At 39.1% G+C, this 16861-nt stretch overlaps 1 protein-coding gene across 5 annotated transcripts in view; it reads left to right on the plus strand.

Moving 5' to 3' along the window:
• Acaca (acetyl-CoA carboxylase alpha) overlaps window positions 1-16861 on the plus strand; it is a 268884-nt gene that overhangs the window by 129387 nt on the left and 122636 nt on the right. For all 5 annotated transcript variants that reach the window (XM_006983168.4, XM_006983169.4, XM_006983170.4 and 2 more), the window contains 5 exons: window positions 5824-5948; window positions 11664-11777; window positions 12930-13043; window positions 13992-14081; window positions 15572-15690. In XM_006983168.4, coding sequence (XP_006983230.1) covers window positions 5824-5948; window positions 11664-11777; window positions 12930-13043; window positions 13992-14081; window positions 15572-15690 — 562 coding nt within the window. The remainder of the gene's footprint in view (window positions 1-5823; window positions 5949-11663; window positions 11778-12929; window positions 13044-13991; window positions 14082-15571; window positions 15691-16861) is intronic.

A 16861-nucleotide genomic window follows, 5' to 3' on the forward strand; every position in this document is an offset into this window, starting at 1 on the left:
CCAGGCTGGCCTTGAATTAATAGAGATCCCTCTGCCTCTGCCTACTAAGTGCCAATTGGGATTCAAGGCATGCGCCACCAGGCCCAGCCAGGAAAGACCTCCTTACAGCAACTGTTTAGAAAAGCAGTTGTGAAAAATATACCATTTAAAATTGCAATTAAAACCCATAAAATATAAAGGCATAGAAACATACAGTCCTCTTCTGGAGGAAATTCTAACGAGGGACCAATAGTAAAGAATATCTAGGTAAATATCATGACACTGTTACAAAGGTATCGATTTTCCTGAAATTCACTTTGTCAATCTATTGACGTTCCAATAAGCACCCTTCCAGATATCTTTGTGAAACTTGTCAAGCTAATTCTAAAATTTACACAAAATTTCTGGTAACAGTCAAGGTATTTTCAAAGTAGGTGTAGCTGTAACACCAGCGCTCAGAAGACAGGCAGAAGGATTGCTGTGCATTCCAGACCAGCCCGCTCTACATAGTAAGCTCTAGGGCTACCTGTTGAGACCCTGTTTCAAACAACGAGATGAATTCTAAAGAAATAGAAGGTAAAAAATATCTGCTGGATGAGATACCAAGATTTACTATAACGCTATATTAATTAAACAGCTGTGACATTTGTGAAAGTTATAGATGAAAGAAACATAATTCCCCAGAAGTAGATGGTTTTCTGATAGAGCAGGCATTGTGATCATAAGGAAAAGGATAAAACATCAATTCAACAATACCAAGATGATGAGCCAGTCATCCCCCTTCATTTCATACACTCAAAACCAATTTCAAGTGAATTAAAGATTTAACACTATCAAACTGGCAAAATTATGAAATTTTAGGATATCCTTATGACCTCGGATAGAGAAGAGTTTATCATACTACAAACAGTATACACTATAAAGGAAACAACTGATTAATTCTGTCTGCTCAAGAACTTCTGTTCATCCCATATACTATTAAGAAATCAAGAACACAGGTTGCAAAGTGAGAGGAGCTATTCATAAAATTTACACCTACGACAGGATTAGTATTAGTACGTAAAAGGCAATCGAACAGAAAAAATGGGCAAGAGAGAGAAAAAGATATTTCACAGAAGAGGAAGCACAAATAATCCATAAACTTCAAGAAAATGCTCACTCCGATTACCAATTACAGAAATAGGAGCCCAAATCACAGATTTTTATAATCATATTGTTATTTTATACTGCCCTTGGGAGTGGAAGTGCAAATGGCATGATTGTTTCAGAAAACAGCCAGCATGTCCATATCTAAGAAGTCTTTCATAAAGTTGAGTTTTTATTTATGCTCTCTAGCCTAGTAATCTTACTCTAAGATAGAAGGTCCATTGTGTGTCACCACTATTCATAATAGCAAAAAAAAAAAAAAAAAAAAAAAAAAGTAAACCCTTTACATATATACAAATAGAATGGCTTTTTGAATTCTAGGATATTCCTATAGTACAGTATTCTATAGCACTGAAAATAGATGATTCCTAGGAATATGTATAAACAAATGATCAGTCCATAGTGTGGTTCTATATTATCAAGTTCAAAACCAGGAAAAAATAAGCTAGATTTATTGTTGACAAATGTAAAGAAAGAAAAAGAATTATTAATATAAAATTCAGCTTAGTAATTGTTTTTGAAGAATGTAGCACGAATTGTTAGAAGGTCTTGTTAATAAAAACAAACCCAGAGGTATTGGGGTGAGCTCTGGAAGATCAGAGAAAAAGAACAGGTCACAGCTAATCTCACCTCAGCAACTCAGCTGATCCTGTTTCCTCAAACTGGAAGTCTCTGTGTCCTCATCCAAATGGATCTCAGCTGAACTGCTCAAAAGCCTAAACGCTTAACAGACTCTAGTTCCTGGTTTTCATGCCTTGTATACCTTTCTGCTTCCTGCCATCACTTCCTGGGATTAAAGACATGTGTCACCATGCCTGACTGTTTCCAATGTGGCTTTGAACTCAGAGATCCAGGTAGATCTCTGCCTCCAGAATGCTAGGATTAAAGGTGTGAGTGCCACCATTTTCTGGCCTCTTTGTCTGTCTAACTGCAGTTCTGTTCTCTGACCCCAGATAAGTTTATTAAGGTGCACAATATATTGGGGGAACACAATATCACCACAGAAGAACACATAGCAGATAGAGGTATTAAAAGGTACTAAATGTATGGTTAGCTTTGAAGGTAAGTACCGTGTCTTGTGCTTCCAGCACTTGGGAAATTGAGGCAGGAAGATTGCCAAACTCAAGGCCAACATTGGATCATACACTGAGAACTTACCTATTAAAAAAGGGTGGTGGGGTTAGGGGATTACAACTGGAGAGATGGTTCATCAGTAAGAGCACGTACTGCAGAACTTATAACCATCTCTAATTGTAGTTCCAGAGGATCCCACACCTCTTCTGTCCATGCTGAGCTCTTGTGTACATGTGATGCACATATACATACACATAAAATACCGTTAGTACTTTTTTTTTTGGTTTTTCAAAACAGGCTCAATTTTTTTTTTTTTTTTTTTTTTGGTTTTTCGAGACAGGGTTTCTCTGTGTAGCTTTGTGCCTTTCCTGGAACTCACTTGGTAGCCCAGGCTGGCCTCGAACTCACAGAGATCCGCCTGGCTCTGCCTCCCGAGTGCTGGGATTAAAGGTGTGCGCCACCACCGCCCGGCTCAATTTTTTAAATATATGCTTAAAAACAAAAAAAATTTCAGAGGTGGGCAGTGGTGGCTCACACCTCTAATGCCAACACTTGGGAGGCAGAGTCAGGAAGATCTCTGAGTTTGAGGCTAGCCTCATCTACAGAGCGAGTTCCAACACAGCCAGGACTATACAGAGAAACCTGTCTTGAAAACAAAACAAAACAACAACAAAATTGAAATAGCATGTAGGTATTTATTCATTTGAAATAGTACATGGGTATTTATTCATTTCAGGTTTTAGTATATATATTTTATATATCTAAGGGTTTTGTTTTGTTTTTCTGGGCTAGAGAAATGACTTATAAAAAAAGTAGTTTTTTAAAAGGAAGAATACAATATAGACAGTCTACCCAGTGGTTAAGCACACTGGCTGCTTTCCCAGAGATGCTGGGTACAATTCCCAGTATTCACATGACTTCCCTCTTCTGGCATCTGATGGCATTGCATACATGAAGTGTACAAACACTTGTAGTTAAAACACCCATACATATAAAATAAAATAATTTTCTAAAAAGATTTTTTATTTTATGTATATGGGTGTTTTGTCTGAATGTATGTCTATGCACCATATATATGCCTGATGCCTGAAGAGGCCAGAAGAGGGCATCCTATTCCCCCTGAAACTGGAGTTACACATGGTTGTGACCTGTCATGTTGGTGCTGGGAATCAAACCTTGGACCTCTGGAAGAGTAGCCAGTGTGCTTAACCACAAAGCCATCTCTCACTCCTGTATTCCTTTTTTTTTTTTTTTTAAGATAAATTTTATTGATTCTTTGTTGATTTCACATCATGCATCCCAATCCCATTCATCTCCCCATTCCTTCATATCTACCCTCTGCCCTTGCAATCTCTTCCCCAAAATAAAATAAAATTTAAAAGAGAAAAAAAAAATCTCATCGTGGATGCTGTAGTGTGACTCAGTGAGACACACAGTATACACTTTAGTCCATACAACTTCATTTGCAAGTGTTCATTGCAATGAGTCGTTAGTCATCTGGCTTCTGCTAAACGACTGATACTGGTCCTCACTGGGACTCCTCCTCCTCTTCTTTCTCTTAAGCACTTATTTTTAATTATATGTATATGTGTGAGGGGAGGTTGTACACGTGAGTAGTGCCCCATGGGAGCCACAAGAGAGTATTAGATCACTGGGAGCTGGAATTATAGATGGTTGTTAGCCACCAGATGTGAGTCCTGGGAACTGAACTAGGGTCCTCTGCAAGAGCAGTAAGTGCTCCTCTCAACCACTGAAGCATCTTCTTACAGCTTCCTTTGTCCATCACAACTAGGAGTTATTTTTAAAGTGATTACTTGTTATTGTTTTGTTTTTGTTACTGTGTCCCCTCACCTCAGGTAAACATCTTCTTTTTATTTCCCTTGCTTCTAATCATTGCTGTTGCCCAGATGTGTTTCTTTTGTCACTGCAAAGCTGTGTCTCAGTAGAGGAAATACAGGACAACCTTTTTTTTTTTTTTTTTTAAAGCAGTGCTGGAGATGGAACATGCTAGATGAGTGCTCTACTATTTAACTACATCTCTAGCCTAAGGGCAACCAATTTTTAAACATTTTCCATTTTAGCAAAATTGAATTTGTTATTTGATTGGCTGTCTTCTAGCTGGTATAGTCTAGTTTTTTCAAACATGCTAGTTTCATTTTGAAAAATACTAATTATATTTATTTCTGATATTTAAAACAGATAAGTTAGGGTTTCCCTGGTCAAATGTTATTCTAGGAAAACACAGTAATAAATTTTAAACATCACTGTTTTAGTTTGTAGTTTAACACAGAATCTAAATGTGGTGATGATCCTTTCATATTATTTTTATTTCATAAAATTCTGGCCCACAAATATGCAAACCTTCATTTTCTTACTTGGAAATTTGATTTAGAGCTAAGCTGTTTTCTAAAGACACATGTATCACTCACTTAATGCTCCATCATAGATGCATACATAGATGTGCCAGAGGCTTGTTTCTGTTGCAGAACACAGCTTTCCTGCCCAGCATTACCCTGCTTGTGGTACCTAACAGAAGGCCAGAAAAGCATGCAGAACTGTACTCCCTAGAGCCTTTTGGCACATGTCAGGCTCCCCATCATGTACACTGTGGTTTGGATTTGGAATTCCTGGACATTGCTTGCTTTTTTCCTTGACTTACAGTGGAAATACTGATTCCCAATATAGTAGACACACTTACGAATATTGTTAAGTTTTATTTCTTGAGCTACAACAGTTCTTAGCAGTTAGATGAAACATTAGTTAGTGAAACATTCTCAGCGAGTCAGATGTGAAGCCAGAAGCTCAAGCTGGAGTCGACTTCAAAGATCATTAGGATTAATGGTTTCAACATTTATTTTGTTAATGCATTATATATGCATGTGCGCCTACATGTATGCATGTTCCTGTGTGTGGGTATGTGTACCTATATAGACGCGAAGACACCTGCTGTTCAGAAATGCCATTCACTTCTTTTGTTACAAGGTCTCTTGTTGGCCTGGAGCTTACCAATTAAATTAAACTGGCTGTCCAGCAAGTCCAGAGATTTTTTTTTTTCTGTGTCCACCTCTCTAGCTCTGAAGTTACAAACATACAAACACCATGTTGGGCATTTTTATTTGGGTCTTAGGTTCATACTCAGGAACTGGTGCTTGTGAGGCAAGCACTGTACCTGTTGAGCATCTTCCCAACCCTTGACATTTATTTTTTAAGCACCAGAACCTTCTTTTTTAAGGAAATTATTCCAGGAAAACAAATAAGATAATGAAGAGAAAAAAGTGGAATTGGAGTCACACCCTTCCCACCTTTATTTTAAAAACATATCTCTCTCCCTTTTAATATTTTAAATAAAATCAAGGCCCAGAGAGGTCAAGTGATTCGAACAGTGAATTGTGGTAGAGCTAGATCTTGAACCCAGGTTTATACTTGGTTTCTTATGACTCTTGGTCTAGTGCTTCTTTTAAGGCCCACATGCTAGCTCTGTCTAAATCCATCCAAAAGAATCCTTAAGGTGTTTCTTCTCACTGCTTATCAAAGAAATTACAGGCATTAAGAAACAATCAATAACATGTAAGGATGAAGCTTCATGTATACATGGTGAGGACCAGTTTTCTTTACCACTTGCAGGCCACTACGACAAATGTGTGTTTGCCCTTCGGGAAGAGAACAAAAGTGACATGAACACTGTACTGAACTACATCTTCTCCCATGCTCAGGTCACCAAAAAGAATCTTCTAGTCACAATGCTTATTGTGAGTATCAGGTTTGTTGTTTTTGCTGTTTCCAGAATTTGTAAGGTTGGTTGATGTTATGCAAAGTGTGTGTGTGTGTGTGTGTGTGTGTGTGTGTGTGTGTGTGTGTGTGCGCGCGCGCGCGCGCGCGCGTGCGCGCGCGCATCTGTCTGTCTGTCTCAGAACAAAAGCGCCTTTCTTTTATAATTATGGTAATCAGAGCCTGGGCTGCGAGTTAGCAGTTGCTTGATCTGAAAGTAGTGTGTAACAGTTAGGAAGGGACTGTTCTGCATGGGATGTGTACAGGAACTGAGCTCTCTTAGCTCTACTTAGGAATGCCTGGCTCTTCCCAGTTTTTCTTGTCAACGTGAGGGCAGCTCTCTAATGCAGTTTCCTCTAACCAGTGTGCTGCTGCGTTTTAACTCTTGTTTACGTCCAGCAGTACAAGCACTGGTTCCCGAGTCAGCAACTTAATAAAATGTGAGAAATGTAGTGCTGGTCTTCCTCCTCCAACAAAACAATGAAATGTATTCAGCATCTTTGTTGGTCTTTCTTCTTTGATTTGCATGAAAATCTGTGCTTAGGGTATTATGTTGTAACGACTCAGTTCTTTTGTTCCCATATCTGACTAATGCAAGAATTAGTAGAAAATGGGAGGAGGAATCAAACTGGCAACCGTGAGTTGGGATGAGATGCCTTTGCCTCTTGGAGGAGTTTGCAGAGCTCGGTTTTTATGTTGGTTTCGAGTTGCCCACTCTAGTTCTTCCTGGCTGAGCTAGTGTGCAGTGTTTGAGAACAATAGGGCTGCGTGGAGAGGCCCTTCTCCACGGCCAGCCTGTGAGGATGGGACCCGCTGCTGCATTTGCCTTGCTAGGGACTGAAGTACAGTCCACTCCCCGAGCTCCCTTTCCTGGCGCTTTGTGGGATGAACATTCTTGATACTTTTAATTCCATCATTTCTTCATGGAAGGGAAAACCCCTTATAAATCTTCACTGCCATTTTTGATGTAATCCCTCAGAATGACAGGAAACGGTCCTCCTCGTGTCACTGGTTGACAGCATTGCCACTCACTCAGCCGTCTGCCTCGCCGGTTGGTTCTATCAGATACAGCATTTTTTAGGTAGCCACTTTAAAAAACATGTCACAGGGGGAGTTCATTACCTTTGCTGCTACCCTGGAATGGCTGCCTGGTGAGGAAACCAGGCCGTTGAGATGGGCGGAAATATTAGCACCAAGTACTGTTTTAACTTTCCCATGAGATAGCTTTCTGCAAAAAGTTTATGATCTATAGCAACTTATTGTTTATTTTCCCTCAGAAATCCTACTTTCTTTTTCAAATTTTAACGCGAGGATTGTTAATTCTCACTTGGAGAAAGTCAAGACTTTCTGGAAGAAAAGGGTAATGATTAGAAAGTAGAAGGATCTGTCAGTGTGGACCAAAATGGGGCTGGAATTTGCCTTTATAGGGAGCTAATTATGGCAAATTTTTCATCTTATTATGATTACCTTTTTAAGAACTTAACAGTTTTCTGCACTAAAAATAGACCAAAGCTCAGAATCCTTGGAGCAGCAGAAGAGTAATGATCGTCCAGGACTGTCGCTGGGTTTCTTAAATTCTAATTTGTAAGATATAGGGGCTCGGCTCGCTCCTTTTGCGGAGTGATTGTAAGTAACGCTTGCCTTAAGAATCTCATTATTGGAACACGGAGCCATATTTCCTCTGAGAATTCTGGAGTAGCTTTGAGCCGGGGCTGTTCATTTCTCAAGTAATCACGCTGGTGTGATGGAGAGAGAAAATGGCAGCTGTTCGGAGCTCAGGCCTTCAATTTTCTTCAGAGTCCAGTCACTCAAGTGTGTAATTACACGGGGGTGCTGCAGAGGCGTTGGGCCCTGTCAGAGAACCGGTTTGAGGCTTTGCTTGCTGCTTTTCCCAGTCAGGACAGGCAGAAGCCAAGGGGACCCTGACTTGCTGCTGTTTTCCCCCACCTTGTCATCCTGATTATTTCTTACCTGCATGGATAGTGCCCTAACTTTCTTCATAGCAGGCTGAGCTCTGGCAGCTGGATTTACCCCTTTCTATATGTTAGCATCTTCACTTCTTTTTTTCCTCTAAAATCAAAGCAAGACTCAGTAAGCTATAGTCTTACATATCACTAACTTCTTTTCAAATATTAATTATTTTTACCTTACAAAGATTTTGAAATCAAGGGGTTAATTGTTATGATTGAGCTCAGGGCCAGTTAGCAGTGGCATATATAGGTAAGGGAAAGGCTCAGATGGTGCCCCTTTCCACTCCAATATTTCTGAATGCCAGGCATATTTTCATTTTTAACAGTGGCCAGCTGCTCCCCTCCCCCACATCTGCATTCATGGTAGTAGCCTGTAAGAGGCATTTTAGATGTTGGGAGTCCTCTTTCTCTAGGTCTTACTGTCTTTTACAGATGTCACTGGAATGTGATAGAATTTCACTTTCCCCAGCTTGTGTTCTCTTCTGGTCACCTTTCTTTGCTTACTTTGGTCTCCTGATTGATGGTTATGTGCCTAGCATTCCAATCTCTGCTTTCTAGAAGTAGGAATGTTGATAATGTACTTTGCTGAGCTAGATGATGACTTCTGGGCCTTTGAACCTAAAAGAAAGAATCAAGAAAATCAAGTTGCACCAATGGAGAGGTGCTGTGCTCCTCTGCAGCTGTTACCATATGTTGCATAGTGGTAACTTGCCCCAAGGACTGCTAAGCAAATTTCTATTGAATAGACTTCTCCAGTACTTTCATTCACATGAACATGCTTTCACGAGACATGCTGTGTGTGGAAACCTCTAATTTCATTCAGACAGAGCATATAAAATACAAAGTAGTTCCTTTCCTTCTTTCTTTTTTCATGACAACATGTAATCGGTCCACTGTACAGGTTGAAAGAAAAATCTTAGAAATCTCAAATTTAATAAATGTTCAGTTTCACTTCTGTTGCTCCCATAAAATATTTGAACAAAAAGCAGCTTAGGGTAAAAGGAGTTTATTTTAGCTTTCAAGTCCAGGTTAAATTCCATTTTTGTGGAGAAGCCAAGGCAGGAACTTAAACAGCTAGTCACATCACACCCATAGTTGAGAGCAGAGAGAAAGAAATACACGCATGTTTACTTGTTTGCCTGTGCTCAGCTTTATTTCTTCACTTTTACACAATTCAGGACACCCTGCCTAGGGAATGATGCTACCCATCATGGGCTGGTTCTTCCCACATTAATTCAGATAACTCCTCACAGATATGCCCATAGGCAAACCCTGTTTGGACAGCTCCTCATTGAAACACTCTTCCCAAGTGATTCTAGGTTGTGTAAAGTTGACACTTTAAGCTAACAATCACACTGAAAAAAGGTATTATTAGCAACTGATTGATAAACTTCATAGCATTTTCTCAGGAAGAAGCCTTACTCAGCTAAATGGTAAGTAGTTAATGTTTCGAGGGTATTACATCTAAGGCCTTATTCCTTCTGTTTTGAATTGCCTTTCTTGGGGCACCTAATGCCTAAGATGCTAAGATTGTATTTGACTCTGTTGGGCTTTCCTGTTTATTAGTTGTGTAACTTTGGCCATGGATTGCTACTTTAAGCATATTTATTGTATTTCTGAAATCCAAAATATTTCTTAGCAAACATCTAGGAGGAGAATAAAAGCAAGAAATAACTGTGTCGTATGGTCTTGACCAGGGATGGTCAGTAGTTTCACTTTGTCCTGCAGATTTCGGCAAATGACTTAAAGTTAGCTGATTGGTTATTTAAATGAGCATCTTTGTTGTTGGTTTTAGGGTTTCTTTGTGTGCTGCTTTGTTTTGGAAACACATCTGTTGACATGGTTGCCCTCTGAGGGCATTGCTACAAAATTTGACAGAATGGAGTGGTAATCTTGGGCTGTCCAGTTGCCCAAAGGAAGCTTAGAGAGACTGTGTCTCGGGCCATTAGTATCCTGCTGGATGTTGTAACTTAGCATGAGTACTTCTGAAGAACACTGTTTCTTCCAGGATCTCAACACTATGTCTGGATCAAGACCAAAAGAGTGTTGAAAAGTTACTCCACACATAGTTTATTATTGCTAATCTTTTTCCAAGTCCCAATGACAGTGGAGAAAATAATATTTCAGGGGCTGGAGATGCTCAGTGGTTAAGAGCACTTGCTGCTCTTGTACAGGACCTAGGTTCAGTTCCCAGTACCCACTTGTCAACTCACAACCATCTATAACTACAAATACTTGAATGGAAAACTTCTAAGTTAAGAAAAACTAACACAAATGGAGTTCCATCAAGCTATATTTGATTTTGGCCTCAGAGGAGGTATGGCTTTTATACTGTGTCATGGGGAGCCCAGGAAAATTGTCAGCCTGTATTTGTGAATGAATAATTACTTCATGTTTTGTTTTTTCCCTAACTTTCCATATTCTCCCACCCTACTCCCTGTTTTTAAACAGATGCTGTTTTTTTCCCACTTTCTCATTCCATTTCTCTCATGAAAAGAAAATGGTGTTTGTGTGTTTTGCTTGGTTTTGTTTTTAACTTGGAACACAGTTTGTAGTTAAGCAAGAGGATGACTTAATTTTTCTTCAACCTAAGTTAAGCCTCAGTTGCTTTCAAAGGGCTTATTCCCTATCCAAAAAAATGCTTCAGGTTGGAGAAGTGAATGGCTTTATTTCATCACATTAACTTTTTCAGCTGTTGGACTTTAGCCTAGTCATTTGCAAAGTTTGCAAATTATTTTACCTAGAATGCTTCTATGATTTGAGATGTTTTAGTGGGCTCTTCTGATGATTGAAGTAAATAACTCAGACAGCAATGTGTTTAAACATTATAGGGATGTTAGGAAAGGAAGGATTGGGATAGAGAAACTTACCTTGGTCTCTCTACCTGCTCTTAATATTTTTTGCTTTTTATCATTTTATAGTCTTGTCTGTGCTGATGTGTATATCCCCTGATGTTCTGCTTTGCTTATTACTTATCTTCAAAAGATGAGATTTTCAGTTTCCTTTCTTTGCTTATGCCTAGGATAGGTGGCGAATAAACCACTGCGTATTGATTGTGGAGTGAGAATCTAGTGTTAGAAATCATTTTCTCACATAATTTTAACTAGAAGGTCAAGAAAGTTTGAGATGTCTTCTTCCTAGCATAATGGTGTTGAATATTCCAAAAGTATTTACCTTGTGACATGGAAAGTATTATGGGTTTTGGAAAAGGTGTTTGGGAAATGCATGTTTATCCCAAAGGCCAAATGTCCTATGCTTTTTTAAAAGGTATTTTAGATTTATTTTTATTTTCTAGGAATATTTTTGCCTGCATGCATGCCTGGTATTTTTGGAGTCTGGAAGAGGGTGTCAGATCCCTAGAAACTAGAGTTAAAATGGTTGAGAGCCACCATGTGGTTGTTAGAAACCAAACCTGGGTCCTCTGCAAGAGCAGAAAGTGCACTTAGGTGTTGAGTCATGCTCCAGTCCCATGCTTTCACTTGTACTTCGGTGATAAAGGTCTAACAGGGATAAAGAGTATCCCTGAAATGAGAAAAGGTAAGTATGGTACAGAAGTTCTTCCAGCAACGGCTGATGGGCAAGAGGAGGGGGGAAGGAGACTGAAGAACAGCAACAGTGCTTATGCAGCTCAGCAGTAGAAGTATTTCCTTTCCCTATTTTAGGTTCTGTCCACCAGAGGTTTTTTAGTAATAAAAGCTTCTGTGTTCCTTTCCACATAAACACTAGGATCAGTTGTGTGGACGGGACCCTACACTTACTGATGAGCTGCTAAATATCCTCACAGAGCTTACTCAACTCAGCAAGACCACCAATGCTAAAGTGGCACTGCGCGCCCGTCAGGTAAGAACAGTTATTGGTTAGCTTGAAATTTCTCATCGTTTGGGCAGCTTTAGACACGGTGCACTTTTACAAAGATAGTGCAATGTTTTCACCTGATAAAGTATTTTTTATGGACAAAGGACATGATTAATGTTGGGTTTCTCACATTATAAAATACTGGTATTGTCTCCTCTCTTCTCTGCCAGACCTCACTGTAGTAGTAAGCCAGGGTCAGGTGGAGAAAAGTAAACTGGTAGAAGAAAATGAACTCAGTATTTTTTTACTTCCCAGAGGGGGCTTAGAGACAGATGAAAAGTTACAAGTATATAGAAAATAATCAAGTGTGGAAAGCAGAAAGATAATGACTTGAATCTTAGGCACTAGCAATCGGAACAACCCAGAGAAGTCCAGTTAGCTTCACCCTGTAGTCCTCATTTCCATTCCAAAAGGTTTCTGCAGGGAAGCTGAGAGTTGGCACTCCCTTTGTGTTTTCATTGCATGGGCATTGACAAGGACACAGCATTTGAAGCTGCTCAGTGACCTTCTGCTTTCTCTACAATTGTATCCATGTCACTGAACTCCTCAAAGTTATTGAACCTCTCAGTGACCTGCTGAGGATATTCAGGTCCTACTGACTCTCTGTTTGTTTGTGACACTGCTTTTACATTGTGCCCCTCACATGCATGGTGTTAGCTCCTGATGCCTTCTCTTTGGTGCTGAGTACCTGGGGCTGTCAAAGCAGCTTTTCCTCTCTTTCTACTGCAAAGTTGCAAAAGGCTAGCTATACTGCATTCACCTTCCCCACGGCTGCTCCCTGCCAGACCTGATTCCCAATTAACAGCTAGTCATGCAGTCCCCAAGACTAGCAGCTTTGCAAAGGTAAATCACATGCACTAATGGAACTTGATTGAAGCTGTTTGCTCTCCCTTCCCCCTACCCCTGTGGGAAATTGTCCACAACGCAAATCATGGTGAGAAGTAACTGAGATTCAGTATTTGGTGGCATTGACTTTATGCTACAGGACCTAGAAGTTGTTTTACTTGGTCTCTGTTTTATCTTTGATGCCTGCACTTACAGATTTATATTTATTGCTTTTGTATCAGGCAGCCTAATAGGAGCCTAGAATAATCACTCCCTCAGGAACTTATGCCTCTTATTTTGCCTTCACTCTAGGTTCTTATTGCTTCCCATTTGCCATCATATGAGCTTCGCCATAACCAAGTAGAGTCTATCTTCCTATCAGCCATTGACATGTATGGACACCAGTTTTGCATTGAGAACCTGCAGGTATTTATAATAGCCCCTCCCTGCCACTTCATATTCCTGTTCCTTTTATTCCCATAAGCATATTTCAGTTAAAGATTTCATAAATTAATTTGACTTCTATGTAATGAAATTTTATTCCTTGAATTTTAAAAATGATTTATGTTTATGTTTTTTTCATAAAAATATTGCATGATTATAGCTTAGCTTTAAAAATCAAATGGACCTTCTTTGATAGAAGTGTCTTATTGAAGTCTGTCTTTTGAAAGCATTCTACACCAGAATTAATTGGAAGCATTATTTGATTTCTGATGCTTGAATTAGATGCATACATAGATGGTTGTTCCTCTTCTGGAGACAAAGCTATTTAAATATCATTTAATTTTAATTTTATTTTAATGCTTACTATTACACTTTATAAAAAGCCAATTTTATAAGATTATTGGATAATTTTGCTACAAATGAAGGACTTCAACTATTTTTTAAATAACATCATTTTCTCAGGGGTGCCTTTGTGTTTTCTTCCTGGGAAACCAGGATACTGTTGTTAAACTGGCCAAAGGAATCTTCATACTTCCTGTAGGATTTCTTCCTAGGGAACCTAGAAGCAGAAAGAGGTAGATTTTTATTATGTGGTTCATAGTAGAAATCTAGGGTTTCTCTTAGCTTTCAAACCTGGGATTTCTGATAGTGGATTATTAGGCTGTATTGAGGAAGTACAAATAGAGGTCTGAAATGATAATAGTCATAAGCACTTGTATTGGCATATTATTGATACATTTTAATAAAGAATTCTGAGAATTTTATGTGTCTGAACCCATCTAATCCTCAAGGCAACCCTGTGGGACAAGGTATTACTATGTTCTCCACAGTAGCTGAGGAAGAAGAACCAGAACTGTACGTTCATATATGGCACTCGCCAACAGAAGTTTTAGGTCTCACTGAGTACTTCAATATTCTTTTGACTTTCAGAAACTCATCCTATCAGAAACGTCTATTTTTGATGTCCTACCAAACTTTTTTTACCACAGCAACCAGGTGGTGAGGATGGCAGCTCTGGAGGTGAGTGTTCTGTTCTGTGACACAACCTTCTCCATGGGTTTGCCAGAGTTTTCTGTCTGATGTCATGTCCCTTCTTTCCCCTTGGTCTTTTCTTCTGGAACACTAAATTCTTAGTTGGGTGCTTTACCTGCCATTTTATCTGCGTTAATCACCTGCTTCCAGTCTAAAAACAGGGAAACAGCTGCCAGGTTTTTCAATGGTTTCTTCTTTCTAGATTTTTGAATTTTCACATTTTATAATGAATTAAGACTCACAGTATAAGTGAAAAGTATTTGGTTGATCCACTTATATTGCCTTACCTTGAGCCAAATTTTAGTTATATAATGTCTAATGAACTGTGGTTTAGGTGCATTACTTTTCTATCTAATCCTATAGTTTCATAAAGTTAAAAAACATGAGACTTCAAGGTAAGGAGACTTGCCCAGAAAACACAGATTTAAGTAGAGGAGTTTGCGTTTGAACTCAGGGCAATCTGACTCCAAAGACTTTCGTGTTGCACCACAGCACACTACCTCATTAAACACAAAAATTGCAGACCCTGAATGTTTCTTTAACATTGCCAAGTAAACATGTTTTGAAAATGGGAGCGAGAAGTGTTTTCAGTGAATTTATGTAAAAGAACATCACATCACAGTCTGCTGTTAAGCTCTTGGGTTATTTTTTATTTGTATTCTGTGGATAAAATATAGTTTCCTACTCAGTAAATATCAAATATTTGAAATATCTTGGTGTTTTTCCAGGCTTTCATGTCATTTAAATGAGGTGCCTCCTTATATGCCTCACATGCTGATAGAATCTCATGTAGCATGTTCTGTGCTTGGCAAACTGACTATGTAGACTGCTGGGTTTTGCTGAAATGTACTCTGTTGCAGTTTCTTTAACTATTGAATCAAGTTAGTGGGTTTGAGATATTACATGTTACATTATGCCTCATTGCTTTTTTGTGTAGTTCAGGATGGAAATCTTTCAGAACTGATTTGGGGCAGTAAGATTGGTGGTGGTGGTGGTGGTGGTGGTGGTGGTGGTGGTGGTGGTGGTGGTACAAGATAGATTAAAAAGTTGAACTTGACCTTGATTTTCTGTTTTCCCTCTTTATTCCCCAAAATATCCTGGAATCATCATCTCTTATTTTTTCTCACTGCATGATTTATCTTCTATTATACTAATGAATTAGTAGTCATAGTTCTGTATGCTCTGTTTTGCTAAAAGGGGAAACCTCCAGTGTTTAGGTTAGTGTGAAAGATTTACCATGTATCTGGGTATCCAGCAGAAGCAGCCTCATTTTATTTCACTATATTACAATCATGGGTAAAGCATTAAAACTACAGCTTTAACAATTAAAGCAAGGTATTATGTTCAAGGCCTTGGGCCTCTCATGGCAAACTGCCATCTCTATAACAGATGTGTCTCTTCAGGACTTTTCCTTTCTCCAGTCATCCTCTTCATTTCTGTTTTTGAAATATATTTACTGAGGATTACTTTTTTAACAGGTGTATGTTCGAAGGGCTTATATTGCCTATGAACTTAACAGCGTACAACACCGCCAGCTTAAGGACAATACCTGTGTGGTGGAATTTCAGTTCATGCTGCCTACATCTCATCCAAACAGGTGAGTTTGAGTTGGTACATACACCAGAGCTAACCAGTGGCCTAGTAAGACACTGTTAAGGGGGGTACTAAATGACAATTCTTTGCAGCAAGAAATGTAAATAAACAGACAGATTTGAACTGAGAGAGAGGAGCTTCTTGGGGCTTGTGTCTTGATCTGGGGAGATGCAGCCTGGTTCTAGTTAAGATAGATGGTTAGGGTTATCCTGTTCATTCTTGCTTATATATGTAATTAAAGAACACCCTTTCTCCTCCCTTCTCCCTCCCTTTTTTTTCTTCCCTCCTTTTGATTCCTTCTCTCCTTTCTCCCATGAGCATTTGACTTGCCAGACCACCCTGCACCCCCACTCCACACACATACTCTAAATTAAGGCAGAAGTTGAAACAGACAAGAACGCTGCATACAAGTCCTGCTTTGTCATGAGCTGACTCTGGGTTAATCCACCTGAGCCAGTCTCCTTCTCCCTTAACACTGTCACCTGAATTTAACAGTTGTAATTCAATTGGGCTTTTTTTTTTTTCCCTAAGTCACACTTGAGAGCCAAACTTCTTACATATAGATTAGTTACTTAATTGGCCATCTAGTTCCATTAGTCTTCTCTTTCCAAGTCCTTTAAAATGTGCATATGTAAATTTGTTTTGCTTTGGGTTTAAAATGAAAATAATTTATTTATATATCCATTAAAAAATATTCTGTGGCAGTGAAATTCTAAGAATTCCAAGTACACATATGATCATTCCCTCCTGTGTTTTTATTCTTTTTAGTAACACCACAGGAAATATAAATACCACAGCCAATCGTACTCTGCTCCTCTCCATTTCTTCTTTATTGCCTTTGGTTCTTCGCTTGGTATTACAAACCACTATGTCTTTGGGGATCCTTAGTTATAGACACCAGAAATGGTTTTGTTCTGAATTGCCACTTCACCCAAAGCAATAGAGCCTTTCTGGAGACAAAGAAGTCTGTGCTGAGACTTTTGGCCACTGGATGCCACTGTTGATCCAGCAGAGGTCGGCAATGAACAGAGGCATCTTCAGGAAAAGTACGTCTCTCCTTTGTCTCAGAAGATCCTTTCACTTTTCCACCTCAAAAAATGTCTTATGGCTGGCAGAGAAAAGCATATATACTTGATTTAGCAAGCATCTCAGTGCATTTTTGCCTCCATGGATTT

This window comes from Peromyscus maniculatus, chromosome 8, assembly GCF_049852395.1.
Source record: "Peromyscus maniculatus bairdii isolate BWxNUB_F1_BW_parent chromosome 8, HU_Pman_BW_mat_3.1, whole genome shotgun sequence".
NCBI lineage: Eukaryota > Metazoa > Chordata > Mammalia > Rodentia > Cricetidae > Peromyscus > Peromyscus maniculatus.